Source organism: Macrosteles quadrilineatus, unplaced genomic scaffold (assembly GCF_028750875.1).
Source record: "Macrosteles quadrilineatus isolate MER2022 unplaced genomic scaffold, UCM_ALF_1.0 Scaffold_3__2_contigs__length_128488019, whole genome shotgun sequence".
NCBI lineage: Eukaryota > Metazoa > Arthropoda > Insecta > Hemiptera > Cicadellidae > Macrosteles > Macrosteles quadrilineatus.
In genome coordinates, this window is record NW_026542596.1 from 99,288,047 (window position 1) to 99,315,623 (window position 27,577).

Here is a 27,577-nt window from a genome sequence, read left to right on the forward strand (position 1 = left end):
TTCAATTTATAATTTATGTTATTTCGTGCTGTTAATGTTACAGATAGAATTCAATAGTGCCATTAACGTTCGCTACCTAGGTTTCTTTTAAAGTGTATTGAGTGAATTTGACTTATATTCGGAATTTGATAGATAAGATTTCATAATACTTTATCAGTATAAATTCAGTTAGTGTTGGTTGTCTTTCGAACTTTCGATATCGGCAAGTTAAACTAGGCCTAGTTGACAAATTTGCATAACCAGGAAACGGGCTAGCCTACAATTCGTTCAGATACAGTGGCAAGTTAGTATTAACATTCTATGGACATTTGTTTGTTTTCTCTTAGCCCTAACATTGATAAGGTCTGTCTCATCTTCCTTGTTATTGAATAAATTTTCATTTTTCAATAACTTGGTAGGCTGATAACCTAATGTAGAATAATCCAGTAATATACCCAATACTAGGCTAAGCCTATTGGTTTACTTATCAATAGGACTAGCCTTTTGTCAAATTTGTAATGCATGAGTCTCCTTGTGTTTACAATAGGCTAGATTTTTATTCTTGTTTCCCTATTGATTAGGCCTAACATCCAAAGCTGGGTAACCCCTTTCAGTTACCTTAGGCCTACGTCAGTTTTACATCTCATCCTGTTTTTAGCAAATGTGATCACCGTAAACTTATGTCTTACCTAATTACTTAAAATTCCCAAATAACAAGCTAGGCCTACTTAACTTAGGCCTATTTCAATTTTATAACTAAATGACAGTAACTTATGTTTGGGTTTCAATTTGACTTAACTTAAGGTAAATCTTAGCCTAATTTAAGGCCTCGTCCAAGCTGTATGACAAGAGCGACGCGACTGACGCGACCAATGGTCGCTGCTGTCGGCGACAAAATGTGTGTGCGCACTGAGCGGCGGGAAAAGGCGACGCGACATGGACTGAGGCAGATATGGTGGATGCCGCTTTGTCATGTCGTTTGTGTAACTTAGCGCTACAAAATACAAACATGTTTGTATCTTTAAGCGCTTATAGCGCGACCGACAGGAGCGACGTCGCTGTTGCTGCTCAGCTAGGACACTCCCATTACTTACCATGTGTTTGTATCTGTCGCGTCGGTCACGTCGCTCTTGTCGCCCAGCTGGGATGGGGCCTAAGTTTAAACATTGTTCAGAATCACTGAGTAAACATCAACTAAGCCAATCATGGTTCCATGCATTTTTCATTTAAATAACTTAGAAAACGGACTAGGCCTAGAGGAGATTTTGACGTTCCCTAGATTAAAATTTAAAAAATTATCTTTAATCAAAAAGGGTTATAACAAATCAAATCATATCAAATAATTTATTAGGCCTATCTGTAAAACATGTAGGTAGCCTACGATCACGTAGACAAAGTCAATTAAAAATGAAAAGAAAACACAATCCTTGGAAAAATATATCAAATAGTAGGCTACCTATATAACTTAACTACCCTACAATAAATTACCAAGGTGAACTTAACTGATCAACTTAGATCACTCCAAAAAAGTAACTTCTTTCAAGTTAATAAGCTGAATTGAGTTTTAATTCTGAAATTTTTTATGAATGGTCGTTTATTTAATCAGCCTTATTCATAATTCATAACAATTTAATTGTTTCACTTAGAGTCCTTCGAAGATACAAATTATAGGACTGCACATCCAAGATGCAGAACAGTGGTGTTGAAAATGGCTCTGAATGCTCAATGAGCTACGGAGATTTGGTACAACAATCTGCTACCATTCTCAAAAATGAGATTGCACTTTTGGAAGATAGAATTGCACAGAATAGAAATGAAATTGAAGAGTTGAAGAAAATATGTCGCAGGCAAGCTGACAACATAAAAAAACAGCAATCAACACTAGAACATGTCAAAATAAATAGCCACAGTGAAGCAATACAAAACAAGACTCACATGTCTAAGTAAGTACTTTAAATTATCATTGTCACTCTTTGAACTATTCGTTTCAAACGTTTGTCTTTAATTTAGGGCAGATTAATAGGCTTAACAACCAAATTGAGAAACTTCTTCATTTTGGAAACTAAGTTAAACAGTCTAATTTATGTTAGCTAAATTATGCTTGCTCTTCTCTTAGCATTGAACTTTTTGAAAAGTCCTATTTTCAAATTTTTCCAAATCTTTTTTTCTATAAAATGGCTTAATATGCCTATAATATATAAACAAATATTGTAGGCCTATTAACAATGGAACAATAGGAAGTCCATGTTTTCATAAATAAGTTTTATTGTACAAGCCTAATAGTACATACTTAACGGTAGGCCTGGGACAATTTATGGTTAATATTATTACTCAGCAAACTTTAGTTTTGGTCCAGGCCAAAATTCACTACGGTACTAACTTAGTGGTTTAACATTTCTAAGGCTACTCAACAAATGTCTTTGGAAACATCTTGAGGTTATAATAAAACTTTTATAAACACACCGACATTAAGCTTGTAAATACTTATCAGGGGTCTCTAACCTACGGCCCGCGGGCGACATCTGGCTCGCAAACAGATTTTGCCTAGCCCAGGAAGACCTAGCCTACTGGAAAATTATTATTTTTATATAATTTGTGGAAAGTAGCCTAAATATAAGAAAAGTCTTATAACAATTAAAACATAATATTTACGCTTATACTGTTTCTCACAAGACGGTAAATATAGCCTACATAAAAGATGGTTTTTTTTATGCCTATTCGGACAATCGCCTATGGGTCTGATGATGATTGAAATCGATCACCACTTACCATATTTTATGTATATTTACCGTCTTGTGAGTAACAGTATAAGCGTTAATATATGTTTTAAGACGTTTCTTTTATTTACTTTCCGTAAATTTAATAACACGTACAATGCTGATCAAGAAGTTATCTATATAAGGCCCTAATTGGTATAAATCGATGATCGTAAAAGTTGCGGTAATACCCATAAGTAAATTCTTGAGTCTCAGTAATATTGTGATGGTGATTCATGATCGTGGCAACACATGTAGGCCTAAGTAAAATATTGCTGTCTCTGTGACCAAGTGATCGTTATTCGCGATCATGGCTACACTCGGGTTCGCGAGCAAATTTTGCGGTCTTGGCGGTACTGCGATCATCTCGTCTTTCACGGTTATGGCCATATCCGTAAGTAAATGTTGCGGTCTCATTGATAACGTGATCTCCCTTCGCGAACTCGGGAATTCCACGTGGTCGTCACTCACGGTCACAGCAATAGGCTACCTGTAAGTAATGACAAAGTATCATGACAAAGTCATTTTCTTATGTTATAACAAAGTATAAATATGACAAACATAATTTATATATCCACAAATAATTATGTGAGGTAGGTCAATTATTTTGTTTGGTCACAGACTTTACAATATCATTTGCACATAATCGTACAGAATTTTTAGTTAGTCAAAAGGTTAGGCCTATATAGCAAAAAAAATCAGCAAGAAATGTTCAAACTTCATCGCTGTGCTCTTGATTAGAAAACTACATCTTTGTGGGTTATTTGGAGGGGGGCTACCTATCTACACTGAATTGTTGACATTCCGGCCTGCCTTCCACAAAAAATATTTAATGTGGCCCTTAAGTAAAAAAGGTTGGAGACCCCTGCTATATATCACCAACCTTACATGATTAACTAAAGACAAAACTGTGTAGGCCTAGGCCTAGTAATTTAAGTTAGGCCTATATTATTCTTTTGTCATTTTTTTAGGATTCACAACTTAAGAGAGAAACTTCAAGATTTGGATAACAATTTTGAAAAATGGGGAAAAACCATAAATCCAATGCTTGGTTACAAAAATGAACTTGAAGACATGGTGAAACAATTGAAATTAAAATTACAGATGAAGGAAGATTCCAGTGAAAGTTTGGAGAAAGAAAACAATTACTATGTAGAAGCGGCGAACAAAGCTCGTAAGATTTAAAGAACTCAAGTATATTTTTAGGCGCATAAAAATATCTAGCTTAAGGTTCAAAGACTTGGTGTAGTGGTTATGGGGATGTTATATCCTTTTTGGAAAAAGGCAACCTTTTTACCTTAAAATAGGTCTTGCAGGTCGTCTCCTTGTGCTTACACCAGGGAGATCTTTGAAGTAGAAGTCCGTCCATTTTTAATTTAAAGCTAAATATGTCTTTTTCCTAACAGGCATTGCAAAATGTTCCTGAAAAGCTTAATACAGTACTTGAATACTTTTAATTGAAATGGTGACCATACAGAGTAGGTATTTTAAGCCAAGTATGAATGGAGATGAGTGTAGGATGAGTGGCGCGATCTTGTAGTCTTGTTAGTGACTAAGGCAGACATATTCCTTAGACAAAGCTGTTAATTTAGCCCATAGGCCTACAGCTAATGGCAACTAAGGGACTTACAGACTTGTAGTGGAATCCGAATCACATTTTTGTCATGGTGTATACGAATTGGTCTAATTATTAGGCAGGATAGTACTGCGGATAGTCGTAGTACTCACTAGTGCAGACGTTAATCCACACCAAGGATTATCACATCCACCGTGCATGCCTATAAATATCCACAATTTGTGGCCTTCTAGTAGCTGGATTACAGGGTGATGCCACCGTCCCAGTCTATTTTAGCTTTGGGTAGGCTATATTTTTGCAATCACTTTGCAATCATTCTTGAACTCTTTTATCAGGTCTAAATGCTTTTCTATCTTTTGCGTATCAGATGGTAGGCGGTAGTTATCTTAGAATGCTCTGTGGAAGCAGTTTGTTGATAACAGTGGATAGGGCTAGTTTCTCGTCCTCAGACGAAACATGCTGGTGCTACGGGTGGGACCGCAGGTAATGCGGTTTCTTTTTGTAACCTCTGTTGGGTCATTCCATAAAGTGATAATGTTAAGGTTGCTTGACCGATTTCATTTTTTTAAATATTTTATGCGAATTGTCTGTTATTGTATGTCTTATGATAATGCCTACACCTTTACTTTTTCCTTTGGAGGTTCCTAGAAGCCAAAAACACCATCCGTTAAAATTCATTTATGAATTGTATCTATGAGTCTATGCATCTATATTATATGTGTCTGTTAGCACTATACATTGAGAAGAAAACATCTGAATTTGATTAAATTCGGTATTGTATTAGATTAAGAAAAGACTGTCTCTTTAGTGGATGGGTTGAATATTTGTAATATTATAGATACATAAATTAGCCTAAGTTTTAGGCATATATACTAATAGATCTGTACTTTCTATGCTGTAGTATTGGAACTTCAAGAACGTAAAGAACAAGAAAAAACTGAGCTATGTCAATTGAAAACACATTTAAGTAAACAGTTTGAGCAGATTAAGCAACAGGAGATGGAATTGGTACAAGAACTAAGGGAGCTTCTGAGTGCATGCCGAGAGGAGGAAATCAAGATTAACATCGTAGAACCACAGAGAGTTGAGGTATAACTTTATCAGGTTTTTATTTTAAAACTTACATCTAGGCTAACATTTTGTAAGTAGGCTACTAAAATGTTAGTAATCCTCAGGCCCGTTTTTGACCCTGTTAGCGCCCTAGGCACAACTAATAGTAGCGCCCCTTTGCAATATATACATAAGGGTGTCCACCGACCGGGAAATCCGGGAATCATGCGGAAATTTTATGAACCGGGAATTATGTGTGAATTTTGTATTTCTACCTGGAGTTTTCAAATTACCGTGATCGCGCATGACAGCAGTGACCTCGGGAGACTATAATATGTCTACACTCGGCCGCGAGATATTCAGAATATTGCCACGATCACGGAAGACGATGATAATGTCCACACAACTGCGGAACATGATTAACATTTTGCTGCAATCGCGGGAGACGATTACCATGTATACACGACCGCGGGAGACGGTTACGATGTCTACAGGACCGCGGGAGATACAATAATGATTTACACGGCCGCGATGGACGATCGGAATTATGCCACGATCGCGCAAGGCAATGATAATGTTCACATGACCGTGGGAAAAAATCATAATTTTGCCTCATTCACGGAAGACGATGATCTCCATATGTCCACAGGGGATGATTACAATTTTTCCAAAATCACAGGAGACGATTACGATGTCTACAGGACCGCGGGAGATACAAAAATGATTTCTACTTGGCCGCGAGGGATGATCAGAATATTGCCGCGATCACGGAAGACAATGATAATGGCCACACGATCGCGGGAAAAGTTCAGTACTTTGCCTAATTTGCGGAAGACGATGATGATCTCCACAAGACCGAGGGAGATGATAACCACTTTGTCACAATCGTGGGAGGCGATTAATATGTTCACACGACCGCGGGGGACGATACAATGATGTCTTCACGGCCGCGAGGGGTGGTCAGAATTTGACCGCGATCGCGCAAGACGAAGATAATGTCCTTACGACCGCGGGAAAAGATCAGAATTTTGCCTCATTCGCGGTAGACGATGATAATCTCCTCACGACCGCGGGATATGCTCATATATTGCTTCGATCATGGAAGACGATAATTATGTCTAAACGACCTGACCGCTGAAAATAGTATGAATCTCGCCGCAAACGCGGGAGACGATTACGATGTCTACACGGCCGCGAGGGATTATTAGAAGTTTACCGCAATCGCATGAAAACAACCACCAACTTTTTTCCAAATTTTTGGCGCCCCCCAAAAAAGCCAATTGCCTCGCGCCCTAGGCACGTGCCTACCGTGCCTATTCGGTAAATCGGCCCTGGTAATCCTACCTTCCTTTTAAAAATTAGTTTACTTTGCGCCAAACATAGGCTTTATATGGCTTTGTGGCCTACCACATGAACACTATTTTATATGTAAAGGTGTCTCTCAACAGACAGGGACTGAAAATCTGATATCCAATCATGATTTACCATCTTTCAGCTGAAGAAGACATTCGAAACATTGAAGATGGAATTGGCAGCAGAAACAGACCAGATCAATTCTGCAAGTACCCAATTGGAAACTGAATTGCAAGACGAATTAAACAGGTATAGTTTTGTAGCACTAAATCAATGATCAATAAATGTACAAAGGCTATACTGAGTGATTACTTATTTCAGTCTGAGTCATTACTATGATTACTTATAGAGGGAGCTTTGAACCGTTCTTGTGAAGATTAGCTGAATCTTTAGTTAGTATAGCTGAGTCTTTAGTAGACTAGTTTAAAAGAAGTTCATTTAAACAAACAAGGTTCTATTTTATGAACTTTTTACTGTTTCTACAGTGTATTTTCTGTAGAGATGGACGAGATTAGATTTTTAGTTCGAGACGAGACAGGATTTTTGATTTCTCATCAAATTTTGAGACGAGATCGAGACGGGATTTTCCTTCTCCTCATACATATATAACTGGAAATGCACTTTTGACATTTTAACCTGATTTTGTAACATTGTTAAATACCTACTGATGTATGATTGATGACTTATGAAATACAAAAATAATAATAATAGGCAACAATATTTCAAATCTTTTATTTAAAAACACTAATAAAAAACATCAGTAAAAAACAAATATTAATTAGTCCTACCCACGAATACTTGAATAGAACTGGTATGGATCATAAACATAAACAAATGGCGCTGCTGGCTCGAATCCTATACAAATAGCATTAACATATGGTTTAGACAGTTCCATTTAAGCAATGTTTATTTTTGGGCCAAAAACTTCATTTGCCTACGTTTATAATCCATACCAGTTCTGTTCAAGTATTTGTGGTCCTACCTTATTAAAAATAACTCTTACGCATAGGAAACATGGTGATATCAGTTAGGATATAGTTCAACTTTTAAAAATACAGAATTTATCAGTTTGAAACATCAGTCTTACTAGTTATGTATTGAATTACAATTTTTCAGGTTTGTGTTATTTTAAAACGTTTTTATTAGCTCGCTTTCTTGTCCGGTACAAATTTTGCAATCAAATTTATACTAACTTCCCGATAAGCTAGAGACTTGAAACTTGAAACATAGCTCACAAATGGAAGACAATGCAATATTATATCATTTAATTTTCATATTTCCCTTGGGCTACGCCCCATGGGCTTGTTTTTATTAACTCGCTTTCTTGCAAATTTTGATACTTCCCGATGAGCTAGAGACTTGAAACTTGAAACATAGCTCAAAAATGGATGACAATGCAATATTATATTATTTAATTTTTATATTTCCCTTGGGCAACGCCCCATGGGCTTGTTTTTATTAGCTCGCTTTCCTACAAATGTTTATATCAATTTTAAACAAAGTTCCTGATGAGCTAGAGACTTGAAATTTGAAACATAGCTCACAAATGGATGACAATGCAATATTATAACATTTAATTTTCATATTTCCCCTGGGCTACGCCCCATGGGCTTCCAAATTTTCCATGTTTACATTTTGAAAGAATGTAAATATATCAATTAATTTAAGTCAGCTGTAAATACTTAAATTTGACAGTTCGAAGACCAGAGGTTAAGAGGTACAGGTTATGCTCCCAAGAGATTCTTTATACAAACAAACATTTCAAAATAAAGTTAACAATCTGGTTGTAGATATAAAGTTGTTTGTTAATAATGTCAATTGTTATTTATTTAGTATTCTATAAAGTAAACAATAAATTAAATAGATTGATATATTTATAGTTAGTAGGTAGGATACATTGAATCTAACACATAATTATATGAAAAGAAACTCAAATAAACCTTAGAATTCCCACATGCCTCTGTCTTAATCTGATATAGATGCTTGAAATAGATTTAACATCCACACACGTTAAATAAAAAAAGTAGAAAATAATTTCTACGAATACGATTTAAAACGAAAAACGTGGGGTGCATGTAATTGATAATAATACATTAGTTCAATAGGTGAAGGTAATTGTAAATTATCTATTGCATGCACCCCACGTTTTTTGTTTTAAATCTTACAAGTATTTATACTCTCCACATATTTATAAATTATTTTCTACTTTTTAGTGCGCTTAAAAACGTTTTGTTTTAAAAAAAGGTTTTTATTTATAAATTTTAGAATGATTTTGGAGTGACTTGTTTACAGTGTCTTTTTGTTTGTCTATGTTTACAGTACTAAAACATCTCTCACACTGCTTACACCTAACAAAACTTCTCATCATTTGCGATGAAATAAAAAATCATAAAACAATTAAAGCAAAACAGTGTTTACATGTAGCTAAATAATTAGTATTAATTAAGTAAGAACGCCTACGCAAAGAAAACCCAACAATGCGCTCCTGTATTGCGTGTATCGCATTGACTTTCTGCAGGCATTTTTAAATGTTTTGTTTTATATATAATCTAAATCTCGTCTCGAAAAAATCTTGATAAAAATAAAATCTTGCCTCGTAGAACGAGATAAAAAAAATCTTGTTCACCGAGATGAGATTTAAACCTTGTCCATCCCTAATTTTCTGCGTGTACCAGTGTACCATTTTGTACGGTCCCTTATTTAAATAAGGAATAAATATACAATTTTTAAAGGTGATATTTTATTGAAAATCCAATCATGCAAATTGAAATGCGCTTAGTCTGTAGGTTTGCAGCGGCGGTAGTATTTACCTTTAGCCTGAATAGTTTGTTTTGCAAATACTCATAAATCTTAACAGTGTTAACCTGTCATCAAAAACTTGAATAATTACTTATGCATTTTTCCTATTAACTGACACAAACATGCATCTGTGCTTCAGTAAAATGTAATTTATTAAACTTAAGGTTCTATCTATACTCTAGCTTGAAGGATTTTTTTTCTTTGTGCACAGTTTTTAAACAAGCGGTAACTTTTTTTCAGGAAAATCGAAATGTCCACTGAAATCAACACATTAGACAAAAATATAACAGAGTTGGAGAATACTTTGATTGAATTAGAAAATGATATAAAAAGGTCGAATGATAAAAATAGGCAGCTTAATGCTGACGAAGAAGAATATTCTAAGGTAAAAAATGTATACCTATCAAGATGTGGTATTACTTTATAGCTTAACAGAATGGATTGTTTTTACTTAGTCTTTTTATAGCAAGTACAGTAACAACAGTAACAGCAAGTTAGTAGCAAGTAAGTAGTTAGTAGCAGTAAGTAGCAAGTAGGCCTATACTAAAGGAACAGAGTAGTTTTCAGATTGAAAATGCTTTACTTTAAAGTTTTTAATCTGAGCTTGTTCAAATTGATTGGTGTAACTCTGTTTCATTAATTATTGCTAACTGTTCAATTAAGGATGGGTCAATTCTCGACCCCACTGATTATATAATATTTTTGGGATCATGATCGAGAATCAACTGCTCAAAGTCGATTCTGATTTACAACTCGTCTGCGAAAATCGCGTGATTTGAAAATTTTTTTAAATTACCGCTATTTTCGCGATTGTGCAAGATGACGATAAAGTTACCGTGACCGTGGGAGACGATGATGTTGCTACATGGCCGTTAGGAATGGTCAGAATTTTGTCGCAATCGCAGAAGACGATGATAATGTTCCGTTACCGCGGGGAATATTCAGGATTTTACCGTGACCTCTCTACACAACCTTTGTTAATGATCAGAATTTTCCCGCCATCGCAGGAGACGACAATGATTGCAACTCAACTGCTTGAGAAGAAAATGATTTATAGATGGTTGAATGAGATGATTATGATTTTGACGTGATCGCGAAAGATGATGGTGATGTTCCATTACTGCGCGGGTTAACTAGGGTTTTACTGTGACAGCAGCTGAGACGACGATGATGTCAACACGACCGCGGACTGATCTGAAAAACCTAATCTAGACAATTTGATTACTCTATTGTATTGCTAAACTCATGTTAATTGAACCATTGTTTTAGACAAGTATAAAGAAACAGCAGGAGCTTAAAGAACTTGAAACCGATGTAGAGGATTTGACTGCCAAGTACAGTGTGTGTATGAAGATTGAAACAGAAAACGTAACGCTGCGAGGAACTTGGGATGATTTAGATATTGAAAATAACGCCCACGTTGAGAAAATAACTGAATTGTCGAGTAATGAAGAAGAGTTGTATAAAAATATTTTGGAATTGAACCAATTGATTGCGGATTTAGAAAATGAGAATGTGAGCTCACTCAAAAATGTCTTAGTTCTCGAAGAGGACATACATATCCTTGAGGAAGAAGAACGAGCTTATTTGAAGGAACACGAGAAATTAAGGTATGATATAAGCTACATTCTTTTACACACATGTCACTCTATCGATTCCAATTAATCAAGTTTATTTAATATTGTTTCTCATTGTCAAGTTTGTCTGAGTGAACCTCATAGAAATAAGTTGGGATTAAAAGCATATTTTACATAAAATAGAAACTCGATTAACCAGGGGCAGATCAACCGTGGTCAATAGGTGCCTCTTAAATCATGTGTCATGAAAATATTATGGTAGTAGCCTATGATAACTACGGTAGTAGTAGCTTACTAATCTAAACTTTCTTTTGTTTTGTTTTTTACGTGATTTATTGCTGTACAGTGTTTAGCAATTTTGGTTTTGTTTGGGTAAGCGTGTTTAAACATTACAGTTTTTATTACTGAACCAAGGTGACTTAACATATCACGATTGCGCAATACTAAATAATTGTATTTTGATGATGTAAAATGCAAATTAATCATCACATTAACTTCCCTTTATATCATATTTAGGTATTTTTATGGGTTTGTAATACATGTTTATGGCGAGTTGGATTAAATGTGGTAATCCGTTATCCGTGGTCTCCCTCCCCTCCGGAGGTTCTACTGTATAACAGATTCACATAGGAAAGGAATTGGGGATGTGACACTCCCCAAAACTAACGATTCTTTGTAGAGGTGTGCGAGCCTGAGATTTTCAATCTAGCCAAGCTTTTTTCCATCATGAATACATAATTAAAAATTAATTATTAGATCAGGCTCATCAGGCCTAGTAGAGAGACCAGGCCACTCAGACCTCGAGTTTGGCTTCACTGAAAATGTCAGGCTAGTCCACCTCTATAATATCGTTTTTTGTTTGTTTGTTATACCGTATCTACATTTATCTTTAATATGGTACCGTAGCTTTTTAATGTGTTTAGAATGATTTAAACTTAAATTGGCTAGTTGAACTGTATCATTGCTGCATACATTTTTTTCTTTTGAAAAACATCCAATTCCTCAAAAATACTCAATGGAAGGACATAAAGACAGTATTGCGCAATATGGTGTAGTAAAACAAATCCATTCAGAACATGTGGTAAAACAAAATAAAAAAATTGTAGGTATCTGTATTAAGAACTGATAAATTTTGGTAATGACACATCACTATTTATATAATTAATTTCATCTCACTTTATTCTCTTCAATAGGCAGTTTTTTCTTAAAATTGGTGCGGTCATAGGCAAAGAATGCAACACTGAATATTAATATTCAGTCTTATAAAAAGATAAAACATAAAAACATAAAAAGATAAATAACTATTCCAACCATATATAAAACAAATATAAAACCTCTTTGGGTAATAACATGAGGCTTGATTACAATACAAGGGAGGATAGGGAGTTCTAAATTCTACATTTATAACAAAGATGTTTTGACGAATTCAGATGAGGTATTTTTTAGTGTGTAAGTAAGTACATTTCTATGAAATCGCTCTATTCAGACACTTCAATGTTGGTTCATGATAACAAATTCCACATAAATATTGTAGTTCCAGACTATGTAATTTTTGTAATGCAATTTTTAGTTTGGATATCCAAGAAATATCAGCAAAACTTCAAGAAACAAACAACTTACTGAAAACGTCTTGCCAGGATCTCAGTATGCAATTTGCAGAGGCAAGTAAAACTAAGACTGATCATCAAGAGACTCTGACGAACTTAGAAATAGAGTTGGCTAAAGCTGAAGATGTTTCCAAAGAGAGTGACCTTAAGGTGAGTAGACTGCGAAGTTGTAGCACATACCAGTTTAGGTTTCGGCTGCTTTAATTATAGATTAAAAATCAAATTATTTGAAAACCAACTATCTGAATTCAAACCATCCAATGAATTTCGAGTGAAATAATAAAAAAATATACAAATCAAGGAAATAACAATTGGACAGCAATGCACTGTTCGGGACTATGGCTACGTGAGCACTAAAGTTGAAGACAGTTAGGTGAATTAAACCACTAATTTACAATAAGGTTACATCAAACAGTCAGGTTATAATTATCAAAGTGACCCATTCCACTTTCAAAAACATTTTTGTCTCTTCTTCACTGTCTGACTGTGTTCAAATATTCAAGTAAAGCTTTTACATCAGCTGTTAAATTACAATTGACATAAATAAAAATACTGTTATAAAGAAAGTTGGTCAGCATCACTGGATCAAACAATAGAAATAAATCAAACGCTAGGAGCATGAAGTGCTACATATTACACAGTTCATTCCACGAACCCATTTGGCTTTCAAATATTTCAGTCAGACTAATAGTAAATGACGTGCGGTGATGTGTTGTGTTACGGCGAGAGTCGACGTAATTTGCTAAAACACTCATAGATAGCAGCACTGCCTGGAACTAGCCGGTCCCATTGTATTGCCAATTGGATGGAGAAAAACGGGACAACAAGTGGATTTCTAAGCTTTCCAGAAGGGGATTTTACTTGGAAAATTTACAACCAACTTACACCATTATAAAGCACCCATTCCTAGCTAAACGCAGACATAAAAATACCCGTTCTTCCCAGTAAGCTGCGCAGAAATTGAATGGAATGTAGGCAATGTCGGCACTCACCGTTGAGCGTTTAGAAAAAAAACTAGAGCACTCACCGGTGAGTGGTCTGCAGCGAACAGTTAAATAATAGTTAAAAGGAAATGTCTGCAATTTTTGTATTAGTACAGTAGAGTCCCGTAAGTCCGAAATGGTTGGGACCGGGCCCATTTCGGATTACCTAATTTTTCGGATTACAATTTCTGTTTAACTTTTTTTTAAATTTAAACTTTTTTTGTCTTAGGACGCTAGACACGAGCCCGGGATTGTTTTTCACATTACTTAAGGCTAGACCTAGTGGCTACAGCATTATCACTTAGTAAAATCCATTTGTGATTTGGCGGGATTGGAACCCGGGACGAAAATGAAACATTTTAATAACAAAAATGGTGAAATATTTACTAAAATACCCTACAAAAAAAGTCTACCTCGCCCGACCGATACAGAATACTTTGACAAGGTACAGCTAACTGTGTTAAAAGTTTAATTTTTTTTTAAATTTTTTTTATAAAATAATTTTAAAAAAATATTTTTTTGTTTCGGATTAAGCGCACTTTTGGATGACCAAAGTTCGGATTATCGAGACTCGCCACTGCAATAGTCAAGTCTATAATTATTTAACCTTATGAGTTAATTTTTGTAATAAATGTGTAATAGACAAATAGGCAAACATAATTATTTGTAATTTTCTTCAAGAAACACATAAGTGTCAATGACTTGGCTTAAATGATAAAATTGAATTTTCAATTCTAATGTCATTGTTTAAATTGTATATGAGTTTGATATTGGTACAAAAATTAATATTTTATAGCTTTTCAACTTCTACCAAGAACGTGAAAACATCAACAAAGCCTGCGATGAAGAAATCAAGACCCTTAATGAGGATATGGATAAAAGTGTTGAGGAATATGAAAAGTTGGTGTTTGATTTGGAGCTTAATGAAAAAGTAAAGGAAGATATTCACCAACTTAACAAAGATCTAGAAAACTATAGAATGGATTATGATAAAACCGTCCAACAGCTACAAGAGACTTATGCAAGGGAGATTGAGGTAAGCTATGTATAGTGTATTTTTTTATATATATATATATCACAGCCAAATTGATATTTTTGACATCATTTTATTTTATAATTTTGTTTTCTCTGACTTGACTTGCAAATAAAAAATATAGTACCAGTAAAAACAAAAAAATAAAACAACAACAACTCAAACCAGATTTTCTTCCAGTAGAGTGTTTGGTTTCATTTACTGTATAAACCATTTGCTACGCGGCACACATTTAAAGCTCAATTTCATAGGCCTAGTCATTATCATAGTTTTTATGCTAAATAAAACGTTAACATTCCTTGATTTTTGTCAGGTGAGTATGGTTTTCTTGACAACCAATAGATTTGATTTGTACCTAAAAGTTAATTCTCAAATTAAATGTCAGGCTAGTAAGAATCATCTTTTTCACTGGCATCACTCCAAAACCCAATACAATTCACGTAACAATAAAGACATGCACAAAAACATGAGTAAAGATTAGGCTAAGTAAAGTTAATACTGGTTAGTGACACATGGTTTTAACAGCGGGATGGTGATGAGTCATGACTTGTTATGTTTTTTTTGTTACCAAATCTTTTCACATACAATCTGTTGTGAGAACAGTTTATTTCATAACACCTGTTAATTTCTATTAATTATTATCATATGTTTATTTGTTATTCTATGTTTGTGAAAAGGTAAATAAAGTTAGTTGAGTTTGAGTTATGACATAAAACAGTGCATTCACTTAATTCTTAGTAAAATAAATCACATGGTATACGTAGTGAAGGGACTCATGACACCCTTGCTTGGTCGTCCAGCAATACAGGACTTGAAGATTTTAACTTTTGTTAATTCAGTTGCAGAGGTAGACAGTGACTTTTTTACCGAATACCATGAAATGTTTAGTGGTCTGGGCGTCATTCCTGATCCCTACACAATAGCACTTAAGGATGGCGCAAAGCCATACGCAATAACCACTCCTAGGACAGTACCTTTACCCCTAATGTGTCAAGTGAAAAAAGAACTAGAAAGTATGGTACAAAATAATGTAATCACACCAGTTGAGCATGCTACTGAATGGTGCTCAGCAATGGTAGTAGTGCCTAAATCTAATGGAGATGTCCGCATATGTGTTGACTTAACAAAGTTGAATGAATCCATCCAGCGGTCTTATCATCCGATTCCCAAAATTGAAACGTCTCTCAGCTCAATCTCAGGAGCAAAATGGTTTTCAAAACTTGATGCAAACAGTGGTTTTTGGCAAGACCCCTTAAATGTAAATTCCCAGGATCTAACTACTTTCCTTACCCCTTTTGGACGTTTTAAATTTCTCAAACTTCCATTTGGAATCACATCAGCACCTGAACATTTTCAGAAATGCATGAACAAAATCTTAGACAACCAGTCAAATGTCGCAGTCCATATGGACGATATTCTGATTTGGGGCAAAACGAAAGAAGAACATGATACAGTTGTTCGGCAAGTACTTGAAAAGCTTAAAAATGTAGGAATGACACTTAACAAAGACAAAACTGAGTTTGGGAAGTCAAGTATTAAATTCCTCGGGCATTTCCTCTCATCCGATGGAATTTCTGTTGATAAGGAAAAGGTTTCCGCCATTCTCAAAATGGACTGCCCAAAAAACGTAAAAGAACTTCAAAGGTTCAATGGGATGGTAAACTTTCTTGGTAAGTTTATTTCTGACAAAGCTAAGATTTTGGCCCCAATGAATTCACTACTTCAAGCTAACGTTCCATGGATATGGGGTCCAGAGCAGGCGAAGGCATTTGATGAAATAAAACTCATTTTGACTAACTCTCCTTGCCTAGCCATTTACGATGTAAATCGGGAAACAATTATCTCCTGTGATGCCTCGCTTCAAGGACTAGGATCAACTCTTTCTCAAGTTCAAGATGATGGTTCTATACGACCAGTATCATTTGCATCCCGAAGCCTTCTTCCTTCTGAAAAAAACTATGCAAACATCGAGAGGGAGGCTACAGCTGTTGCTTGGGCATGTGAAAAGTTTCAAGAATTTATTATTGGCAAGAGAATAACAATACAAACAGATCACAAACCACTACTTCAAATTTTGAAATCCAAACATCTTGATGAATTGTCTCCAAGAATACAAAGAATTCGATTGCGTCTCATGAGATATGATTTTTCAATTACTTATATTCCTGGAAAGCAGCTTCTAGTTCCTGATGCTCTTTCAAGAGCACCTCTCCCATTTTCAGGTACTGATGACCGTGAGTTAGAAGAAGAAACTCAAGCGTTTGTTCAAATGGTTTTGTCGTCCATCGATATAAACGACTGCATTGTTGCTAAAGTATTGGAGGAACAAAATAAAGATCCGACTTTACGTGAAAAAAAAAAAATAATCATCCAAGGTTGGCCTTCTAAGACATCATTACGAGATGACCTAAAACCGTATAATTCAGTTAAGGATGAGCTAAGTGTGGATAATGAGATGATACTACGAGGTTCAAGACTTGTAATTCCGCCAGCTCTGCAGTCTTGGGCACTTCAAAGAGTACATGAAGGTCATTTTGGAATCACCAAGTGTCGTTTACGTGCAAAAGAGTCAGTCTGGTGGCCAGGAATTTCTTCAGCCATTGAATGTATGGTGAAATCATGCCCTACTTGTATTAAACATTCAAGGAACAGTCATGAACCATTGCTTCCCACACAATTCCCTGACAGGCCATGGAAAACACTTGCGATGGATTTGTTCAAACTTGAAGGCGTTTGGTTTTTGACTGTGACAGATTATTACTCCAGATATTTTGAGATAGCTGAATTAGAGTCATTAACATCACGAGAAGTAATAATGAGATGCAAAGCCTTTTTCTGTCGACATGGCATTCCAGAAGAAATTAGGTCTGACTGTGGGTCTCAATTTCAAGTCCTTGAACATTCAGATTTCAAGATATTTTCCAAAGTTTATGGCTTCAAGCATGTAACAAGTAGCCCAAAATTTTCCCATAGCAATGGAGAGGCTGAAGCGGCAGTGAAAATCGCCAAAATGATTCTAAAGAAAAATGTGGAAGACCCTTATTTAGCGCTTCTAGCCTATCGAACGACACCCCTCTGGAATGGGTTCAGTCCCTCTCAGCTTCTTATGAACAGGCGATTACGGAGCACATTGCCTCAGACAGGACATTTGCTTTGTGGAAAACCAGATCTAAAGGATCTTAAAGGGAGAGAAGAAACATATCGTGAGAAGTACAAACACAACTATGATAGAAGGCACAAAGTGCAAACTCTCAATCCTCTTCATATAGGAGACCCAGTTTGGATTGTGGACCTTAGAAGACATGGCAAAATTGTGAAAATCCTGGACAGCCCTCGTTCATATATTGTTGAAACTGATAAGAGGAATGTGAGAAGAAATCGATTCCACCTCAAACTTGCCCCTTATTTAAGAGAGGAAAACAGTGAACAAAATTTGTCAGCAAATACACATCAAACAGAACCATACAACCGTCCAAAGAGAAATATACAAAAACCAAGCTGGTTGAAGAACTTTCAAACTTAAAAGGGAGGATGTTGTGAGAACAGTTTATTTCATAACACCTGTTAATTTCTATTAATTATTATCATATGTTTATTTGTTATTCTATGTTTGTGAAAAGGTAAATAAAGTTAGTTGAGTTTGAGTTATGACATAAAACAGTGCATTCACTTAATTCTTAGTAAAATATTACAATATTACACAATCTACTAGATTTACCTAAAATCCCTGAAATATACTTTAGTTTAAATCCAAACTAAATTCCCTGTGGGATGCAATGTGTTTTATTGCCTTAGAATAAGAAGAAGTGGATGGAAGAGTTAAGAGCCCAATGTGAAAGAGAGTACAGAAACAATGAGATTAAAAAAACCGACGCATTAGTGGAGCTGAAAGAGACCAAAGCTCGAATTATTGACCTTCAAAAACAGAAAGCTATGGCTGAGAAAGAGATAGTGGCAAAAGCAGATTTGTTGGTAAGTAAAAGATTTGCAATTACGATATTAGTAGACAAGTTTATCCCTATTTAATATTAAAAAAAACAATTTGTTCAATTTGTTGACTATGACTAAAAATCAAAGAGCTTCAGAACATTTTTTATAGCAAATACAAGTAGTATTTTGAATTATTTTACCAATATCAATTGGTGAGCCTACTATAGATTATATTGAGTGATTAGATTGAGTCAGTGGCTCAGTTGGTAGCGTCATGGACTTCGAACCCAAGGCAGTGATGTCATGGGTTCGGATCCTGGTCACTGTCGCAAACATTTTATCAGTACAGTTCACCTTCTTGCTGTGCCGGCTCACCCCTTGCTTTGCTGGATACATTCCACACACAGATCTGTAGTCTATGTGGACGGGCAAATGCAAGGTTTAAAGAGTCCACCATCCTCTTTAAAAAATATATATATATATATATAATATTATATAACATTCGGCAGTAGTCTTCATTATCTTTGGTTATTCACCCAGCCTTTTTATGCTATCTGATCCTCCTCGTGTGCTATTCCCATGTGCCTTAGTCACATTACAAATGCAGACATATGACCAAGTATTACTTATAATGTTAATATAATATGTTATATTTTACAGTTGTAATTTTGTTTTACTTTTATTGCTGATTACTTTTTATTTTAATTGTAGTAATGTTTTCAAAATGGAAAAAGTTTGTGGTTTCAATAAAAGACAAGCTTGGATGGATCTGACAATATAAAAGCTTCATAGATTTAATGACTTTTAACATGTCTAATGGTTTTGCAAATTTCCCATGAAGGAAATAAGCTATTACTGTAGTTCTCATGGTAAAGACCTGAACCCGGGATTGATTTGCTTTTTTGTTTTGATGTCCCCAGAGGCCAAAAACAGCATCCGCTCTTCTTAATAATATTCATTCAAATATATATGTGTCCCTTAGCGCGCTAACTCGAGCAAAAACATTCCGATTTTGATAAAATTTGGTACAAATGTGTAAATCTACTATTTTATGTAGAACTTAAAACAAATAACATAAACTTAGTGAAGCGTTGCTATGCGCTTATTGGTTAAGGAGAAAATTCTAAATAATACTGTAAATCTAGAATTCCTATGTGATTGTTATGTCCTTTGTTATTTTTAAATATGTTAACTGTTGTATTTTGCTTATTTATGAACAACTAGCAGAGTACCCGTCCTTCGTACGGGATTGGCATATAAGTATAAAATGCTTATTGCAGTTATACTCAAGCTTTGTGTTTGCAATGGGGGAGGACATGATTTCATAAAATTTGCTTCTTTAAATTTACGGTATACTATAGTATTACACATCTACCATGACCATAGTATTCTACCATGTCGCCTAAACAATAGAGAAAAATAAATTATTAAAGATTCGTAAAATATCACAAATGATTCACAAAATTAAAAACATAAAAGTAACTGTAAACAATCCTTCCTTCTTTGACAGTTCTCATTGCATATCATAGTTTTTTTGTTGTTGCCTAGTTCAAATTAGCTGTTTCCATTGATGCAAAAAAAGTAATAGTGCTGTACCCTGTTGGTAAATCTTATAACTTTTAATGCTTTTGCATGCCATAGAACCAACTTTTTAAGTTGAAACAGCTGACTAAATTCTTTTATTCCCTTTAAATATGAATACTCATAAGGTTAACATGGGGAACCACAGAGCCACTGGGGCGGAGCCCAAAAGGAATTTTGAGATAAGAATATGCCTATATGTTAATCGGGAATGTGAGCTATAATCATGCCAAATTTCAGCCAAATCCATCCAGGAGTTAATGCGTGATTGAACTTCAAACAAACAAACAAACAAATAAACAAACAAACACACAAACTTTCACATTTATAATATTAGTAAGATAAGATAAGATAAGATGAACATATTTTGTTCAAATTTATAAAATGTATTTATTCATACAGAACTATTCATATTTTAATTAACAGGGAAATTCCACCTCTTTGCAGTGAAAAGTAGTTCAAAGGTCTATTTTTCGTACGTTTTTGAACACCCTGTAAATAGGGATGAAAATAATTTAAAACTTTTTCCACTAAAATACTCAGAACTCAAGGATTTTTAAAAAGAGGCATAAAACGACCCCCCTTTACATTTGAACATTTCCCAAAAACCACCCCCTCACTCTAAAATCTGCCCTTTGGGGTGCTTTTTTGGGTTTGAAAATAATTTAGTTGAATTCCATGGGGTCAAAATAGGGGGTTCCAGTTGCAATTAGGTTTCCATTTGCTTTCATATTGGAGCTATAGAAGCCAGGGTGGTCTGAGACACCCTGTATTTAAAGATTCGTTTAATAAATAATAATAATGAATAAAATCAGTAATCTATATTTTATATTTGTTGTAAAATCAAACTGCGTACATTAGGCATTCTGAGTTAACCGATTTTTAAAAATTAGGTCACCAAAAGTCCTTGACTTTACTTTTAGTGAACTGGTAGATTCCCAGAAAAATATATTCAGGCAAATGGAAATTCACTGAATCTGGAGGTTTGCTGTGGTGGGGGTATTTGTTTATTTGACCTTGCTGCGACTTGTTTAGTTTGGGTAACTTAAGACAGCTAAACTATAAATTAATGGTGGTTCAACCTTCAACAACAAATGACAACTTGGTCCAGAATGTCCCAACTGGGCTTAATTTGCGTAATTTGCATAACTTTTGTTACTGCCTCCTTGCCATAACCCGATAGTTGCTTTAAAAGCCCCTTGCCGTAACTCTGTAGTCAATTTACAAAACTGCACGATTGAGTTTAGGTTTAGAAAAAATTTGACAGATTTAAGGTTAATAATATTTATATAATAAAAGAATTCTAAAATAGCTAACCATTTATTTAATTGTGTGACTTTTAAGGCAATACAATGCATCATTAAACAAATTACAAGTTGACAAATTCTTGGGTATTATTTTATTTCAGAAAAAATGTGACAACCTTATACAAAGACTGATGATGAAATTTAGCAAAGTAGCTCAAGTAGCTGTAACATCGAGTCAGTCTGTAATAGATACTGCAAGCCAGGTAAGGCTTTTAATTGTACACTTATTTACATTAGATGTAGAATCGTGGTCTTCTGGTGTCAGAATCAACGAATCGCTATTCTTCACTGACGTTTCGGCCTCGATGTAGAATACTTCCTCAAGGCGGCAAATTGAAATAGAGGCCAAATCAAAATAGACCGCACAATAACTTGTATTGTCATCTGTGCAGAAGTCAAGTCGCCCTTAGGATGGCCCTCTACATTGAGGCCGAAACGTCAGTAAAGAATAGCGATTCATCAATTTTGACGTACTTTGATTACACTTGATCATATTTTATTGGTTCTGACAATCAAGAGAACTTCCAAAATTTGAGATTAGCAATTGTTTTTAAGTACAGAGGCAGGTAACCTTTATCAGATTTAAAGGCGGGGACACACTTGTCATACACTCTTCCGATCCTACTACGATCCGATTTGCGGGATTCCAGAAGGATCGGTGCGGGATCGGAGGTGGTGAACACACATGTCATACACGATTCCGAACCATCTCAGATTTCCTCCACCGGTCGATCAACACTTGCCAGTCTGATTTGTAAACTACGTGCAGAAGGTGGTAAACATGTTCAAAAACTTTGGACTTCGGGATTCAGCCATGATGGTCGTTTGTCTAGATGAAGAGGAAGAAAGTCAGACATCTCTGAAGGGCAGTGGAAAACGAAGAAATTGGGTTCATTCTGTATGGAAAGAAATTTAGGTGGTTTACTTAAGTGCCCATCTTATATATTAAGCACATTGGGTTTTCTCTCTCGAAGTCGATTGGCTCTTCTACGTCCGATTTTCATGATCGAGGTCTCAAATTGAAGGTATGCACGCACAGATTTCACATAAAGCATCGGCATATATTTATCTTAAACCATTATTCTTAAATCTTAAGAATAAAGGTGATTTTTAAGAAACAACCCATCCTGCATCCGACAAACGAATAGACTGCAGTGTCGGTGCGTGATCGGAGTAGGATCGGAGTATGACGTGACGCGTGTCGGAGAGGTGTAAACAACCGCGTTCAAAGTTAAGTACCATTCCCCTCTCCGACAGTCGTACCGCAGTATGATCGGAGTCGGATCGGAAGGGTGTATGACAAGTGTGTCCCCGCCTTTAATTGTGTGGCCAAATCCTTGTTGAATTAATTGTGATATTGAAAAATTCTTAAGTACTTTCCATTACTGTATTGACCATCAATCTTGGGGTCCCAAAATATTTTGTAAAGAATTTTAAATGTTTTCATGAAAGATATGCAACTTAATTACGCTGGTTTATCCACCCTACACTTTCCTCATTACGAGAAAAATTGTTTAATCTTTTGCAATAACAGGATGCTGCATATCTGGGACACTCAACTTAATACCATTTAGAAAAAATATTATGATTGATGGTAATGCTGAACAAATACTTTCTCAATCAGGTGGTGATTCCTAGGTAGAATAGCGTAGGCCTTGTTGTAGCAGCAATTTTGTGTGTGACTGTTGACAAAATAAAAGAAAATTAATTAATCGTACAAGTTATTTTAACAACTATTTCTTTAGCAACTTATGTTGATATACTATTTCTATGTTTTCGCTCTAGAAGTATTTTAAGTCTATTTCATTTAATTTCATAGAGTGGTTTCTATAATTTCCTAAAGGAAATCAGCCTGTAACCTGCATAGGGGGTGTTTTACTTCATACATTGAAAAATATATTCCCAAAAATAGTTTAAACACAGCTGTAACGGTTGATAAAAGTGTGTGTAATTAAATTTTCAGGCACCAAGCTTTGCCACACCAAGAACTCAAAAGAAACCTGTACGAGTGGCCTCTCCAGGCAGTGATTCTAGTGGCAAAACATTTGATGTAAGGATTTTTACTTCTTCATCTTTTTGCCGTATCTTTACTTCTTCAGCACAAAAATGTCAAATATTTGTCAAGACATCATCTTTACCCTTATTCTAAAGTCTACTGTTTTAATTACATTACAATCCAGAATCCATTAAGGTGACACAGTACTCCCTATCCCGCCCATGTTAAAATGGCAGTTTTTAGGTACACATAACTTTTATAAATATTAACCTATCAACTTGAAATTTTTTACCAAGTTTAATATATTATTACCAACAATAATATGAAGTAAAAAAATTAAATTGTTAGTATGATTTAAAAAATTTTATAAAATATTTTGTAATTTTTTAACATAAAATATTTTTTTATTTCAAAGGTTTTTGGTTGTCATAAAAAGTGATTTGTATTATTGTTCCTTATTATATGAGGAACACACACACCAATTATTATTGAAATTGGATTATAATTGAGAAAGAAAAGTGGTCCTGACTAAAAACCACTTGACTTTCGGAAAAAGACAAAAGTACCCCCTGTCACGGGTAGCAGTAGGACCCTTGGGCATGCTAAAGTAAGAGTGTATAAAAGTCGCTGTATAACTTAAAATAATTTTTTCTTCCATAATATTTGGTATGTACGTGTTCAAGAAAATGTGTTCTACAAAACTAAATAATAAAAAATGTTAACATAAAATTCTAATATGAAGGCGTACCCTCTGCGTCATGATTAGTAGTAGGACCTTGGGCATGCTAAATTAGGCTGCAAGTGTTAATAAAAGTAGCTGCAAATTTTAAAAATAATTTTTTTCTTCCTTAATATTTATTATCTACGTGTTCAAAAAAGTCTGTTCTACAAAACTAAATAATAAAAAATTTCATATTTGAGTACTGTGTTTCCGGTACGGTACCTATTTTTATTGACAGTAATGTTATATTTCAACACTTCATACATGTTAATACGTCTTCCAACACAGTATGTAATGCATTAACACTAGTGATGTGTCGATACAAAAACTTATTGATTCTTGAAAAATCTATTCTCCATACCAATACAATAGACGATACCATTTTTTTTTTGTTTTACAAAATTTTCTGAATGGATTGGTTATACTACACCAACCCCTGTCTCTATGTCCTTCCAATACAAGTATTTCGAGGTAATGGGGTGTGGGTGGTATCGAGAATCGACACATCCCTAATTAACACCAATAATGTTAACTTATAACGAATATGTATAAAAGTCTTTTACGTTACTAGTCCAGTAAAAACATTTTGGACAAGTATGGTGTGATATTTTTGCCATACTACTTTTTAAGCTAACCTAACACTAAAACAATCTCTAAGAGAGGTTGTGTTTTTGTTTTGTTTATAACCACTCCTTGGCAAATATAATCAGCTGGTGTCAGGTTAAAACTCATTACAGCACAGTAGTATGTAATGAAACCCCATTTCAGTACAGATGTATGTTACGAAACCCTATTTGATTAAAGTGGTGGCAAACAGCTGTTTTCTGGACTAAATCCTTGCGTGAAAGTTTGTTAAAAAGAGTAGCGTGGACAATTTTTTTGACCAGTTACATCGGTCATTATCAGCCTTAAATATCTTAAATATCATTATCTTTTACTTAAATATTGAGGTACAGTCTTTAAACAGTTGATAGGTGCACTGTTAATATATTGAATGATATTGTAAAGTTATTTTTCTCTACTCGTATAATGGCCCCTAAACGTACAATGATTAGAAAGAACTTACTGTGTGGACTATGACCCTTGTATCAAATGAAGAATATTTTTACTGTGCAGTTTTAGTTTTAAGGTGTCAATGAAATGTTTGCAATTGCTAAAAATAAAGAGTTAAACAGAATGACTTCTATAATTTTGAAAAATTTTTCAGCCTGATGATGTAAATTTGAAGATACGCTTACCTAAGCGTCCACTTTCCCAGGCAGGACCCAAACATGCAAAAGCTGCAAAAGAACCTAAGGTAAGAAGCATACATCGATTAAAACCCCTAAATTGTCAAAAACTGTGGGTTTTCAATGTGTTGAAATTAGCTGGAGGAATCCAGTAGCACTGACAGCTTAAATACACTTGTACATTTTGTTAATAATCATGTTTTCAGCACGTTCGCTGTGGCTGCGCGATGGCCGTCCGCTGCCGGGAGCGCAGACAGCTAATGCTCTGCAAGGATGAGTGCGCGAAAATGTTTAAATTTAGTTTTGTCCAATAGGAGAGGCTAAGATCGGATGCATGTGCACCTGGACAGGGATGCGGATGTCTCCGATCGGAGACATGCCACAGTAAACGAGTTAAAAACTCAAGTCATAGTCAAAACATGCTTTCTTTATTCGTTATAGTGTCACATTACATGAACTTGAATAATCATAAACTAAATTAAAAATTGCTTATTAATTAAATACATAAAAAGAGTACTAAAGATTACTTTATTTTTACTTTTAACAAAACCATGATTGAATGATTATAGTATTTGGAATTCAAATTAAGCCAACTGTTTTTTACTAATACTGTAGAAGTTTTTTACTGAAGAGCAGGGAGTCTTTAAAAAAAGTCTTTTAAGAGCTGCTTGAATTTTTTAATTGTGTTTCTTTTTGGATATGAGCTGGTATAAACTGGAGAAATGTTTGCCTTTGTAAGTTGTCTTTTTAGTGTAAAATTCTAGATTATGCCGAGGTAGGTTAATTTGTAATCTAGTGTTATATACTAATTGTTCTGTTGAGGTGGATGATAGTTGCGTATGTTTTGCATAAATTATTGTTTCATAAATGTTAAGACTATAAACTGTTTATATTCACTGTTTATATTCTGTTTGTGATTCACAAAAGATGCTCTTGACTGGCTCTTTCTTTTTAAGATTTTTCATCACCCTGATAGCTTTTTTCTGCTTTATGAGTAGGCCTACTTTATCTAAATTAGTTTTTGTTGTTGCTCCATATAGAACAATTCCATATGAAATATGTGAATGTATTAATGAGAAATAAACAACTCTTATTGTGTCTAAACTGCATATTCTGGATATCTGTCGCAGAGCATGGATACCACATATCTTTACAGAGGATACCTTTTTAACCACATAACTTACATGACCCTCCCAAGATAGATGTTTATCGATAATTAGTCAAAGAAATTTTATTTGCTCTACTTGGCTCATTCTTTCTGGTTTTACACAAATGTTTGGTTAAAGATTTTGTCTTTGTTGTCTAGTGGAAAATTATATAACATTTGATTTTTCTGTGTTAATCTTGTACTGTATATGGCAAGTTAAGTCTTATCTTTACTGGTTTTAAGTAGGTACTGCACATAAACTACAGAAAAGGTGTATTAACATGATTTAAACATTTTTTGGAATTTACTTGTTTTTTTGTTCTTGTTTTTTCAGAAGAAAAATGCCCCTCCACCGCCCAAGAAAATGGCAACTAAAGAAGCAGATGATTGGGGTTTTGAGATTTAAAAAACTTTGGGTAAAATTTTGTTAAAATTTGGATAAAAATAATGGGAATTAGCATCAATAAAATTGTCTCTCAAGCGTTTTCCCTCAAAGTGTTATGTAACATTTTGAGACAATCTAACATAGTGTAAATAAGATTAGTGGGCAGTTTATAACTTTATTTAAGAGAGGTAATCATCACAGTTGGATTTAAATGCCACTGTTGTAGTTTTTTTTTTAATTCACTTTTGTACTTCATAAATTAATTTATTTTCATAGAACAAATTGTTATTAAGAAAAGTTTTTTTAGTGGTTTAGATTGGTTTATTTTATTTATTGTTAGTAGGATTTAAAATGTCTTAACAAATTAAACTAAGACCTAATATAAAAGTAGTATTAGCAATATAAGAATAAACTAGAACATAGCCTACTGTATTCAAATTACAATATTTAGAATAAGTCATTTCGAAGTTCATGGAGTGTTAGAACTTTGTTTTGTAGATTTGTTTAAAATTGTTTTCCAAGTAAAGAGTTTCTAATTTTTACATTAGACATATTTTTTATCTTGTTA

At 34.6% G+C, this 27,577-nt stretch overlaps 1 protein-coding gene across 1 annotated transcript; it reads left to right on the forward strand.

The window, feature by feature from the left end:
- On the forward strand, positions 1 to 27,525 carry LOC128990962 (myosin-10-like). Its single transcript, XM_054413640.1, has 14 exons — positions 1 to 283; positions 1,626 to 1,922; positions 3,707 to 3,909; positions 5,213 to 5,400; positions 6,857 to 6,963; positions 9,754 to 9,898; positions 10,783 to 11,123; positions 12,661 to 12,847; positions 14,477 to 14,716; positions 18,509 to 18,685; positions 21,633 to 21,734; positions 23,495 to 23,581; positions 25,456 to 25,545; positions 26,959 to 27,525. Exons 2-14 carry the CDS (start codon positions 1,666 to 1,668, stop codon positions 27,028 to 27,030), a joined length of 2,196 nt encoding a protein of 731 aa, XP_054269615.1. The 5' UTR covers positions 1 to 283; positions 1,626 to 1,665; the 3' UTR covers positions 27,031 to 27,525.
- The last annotated feature ends 52 nt before the right edge of the window (positions 27,526 to 27,577 follow it).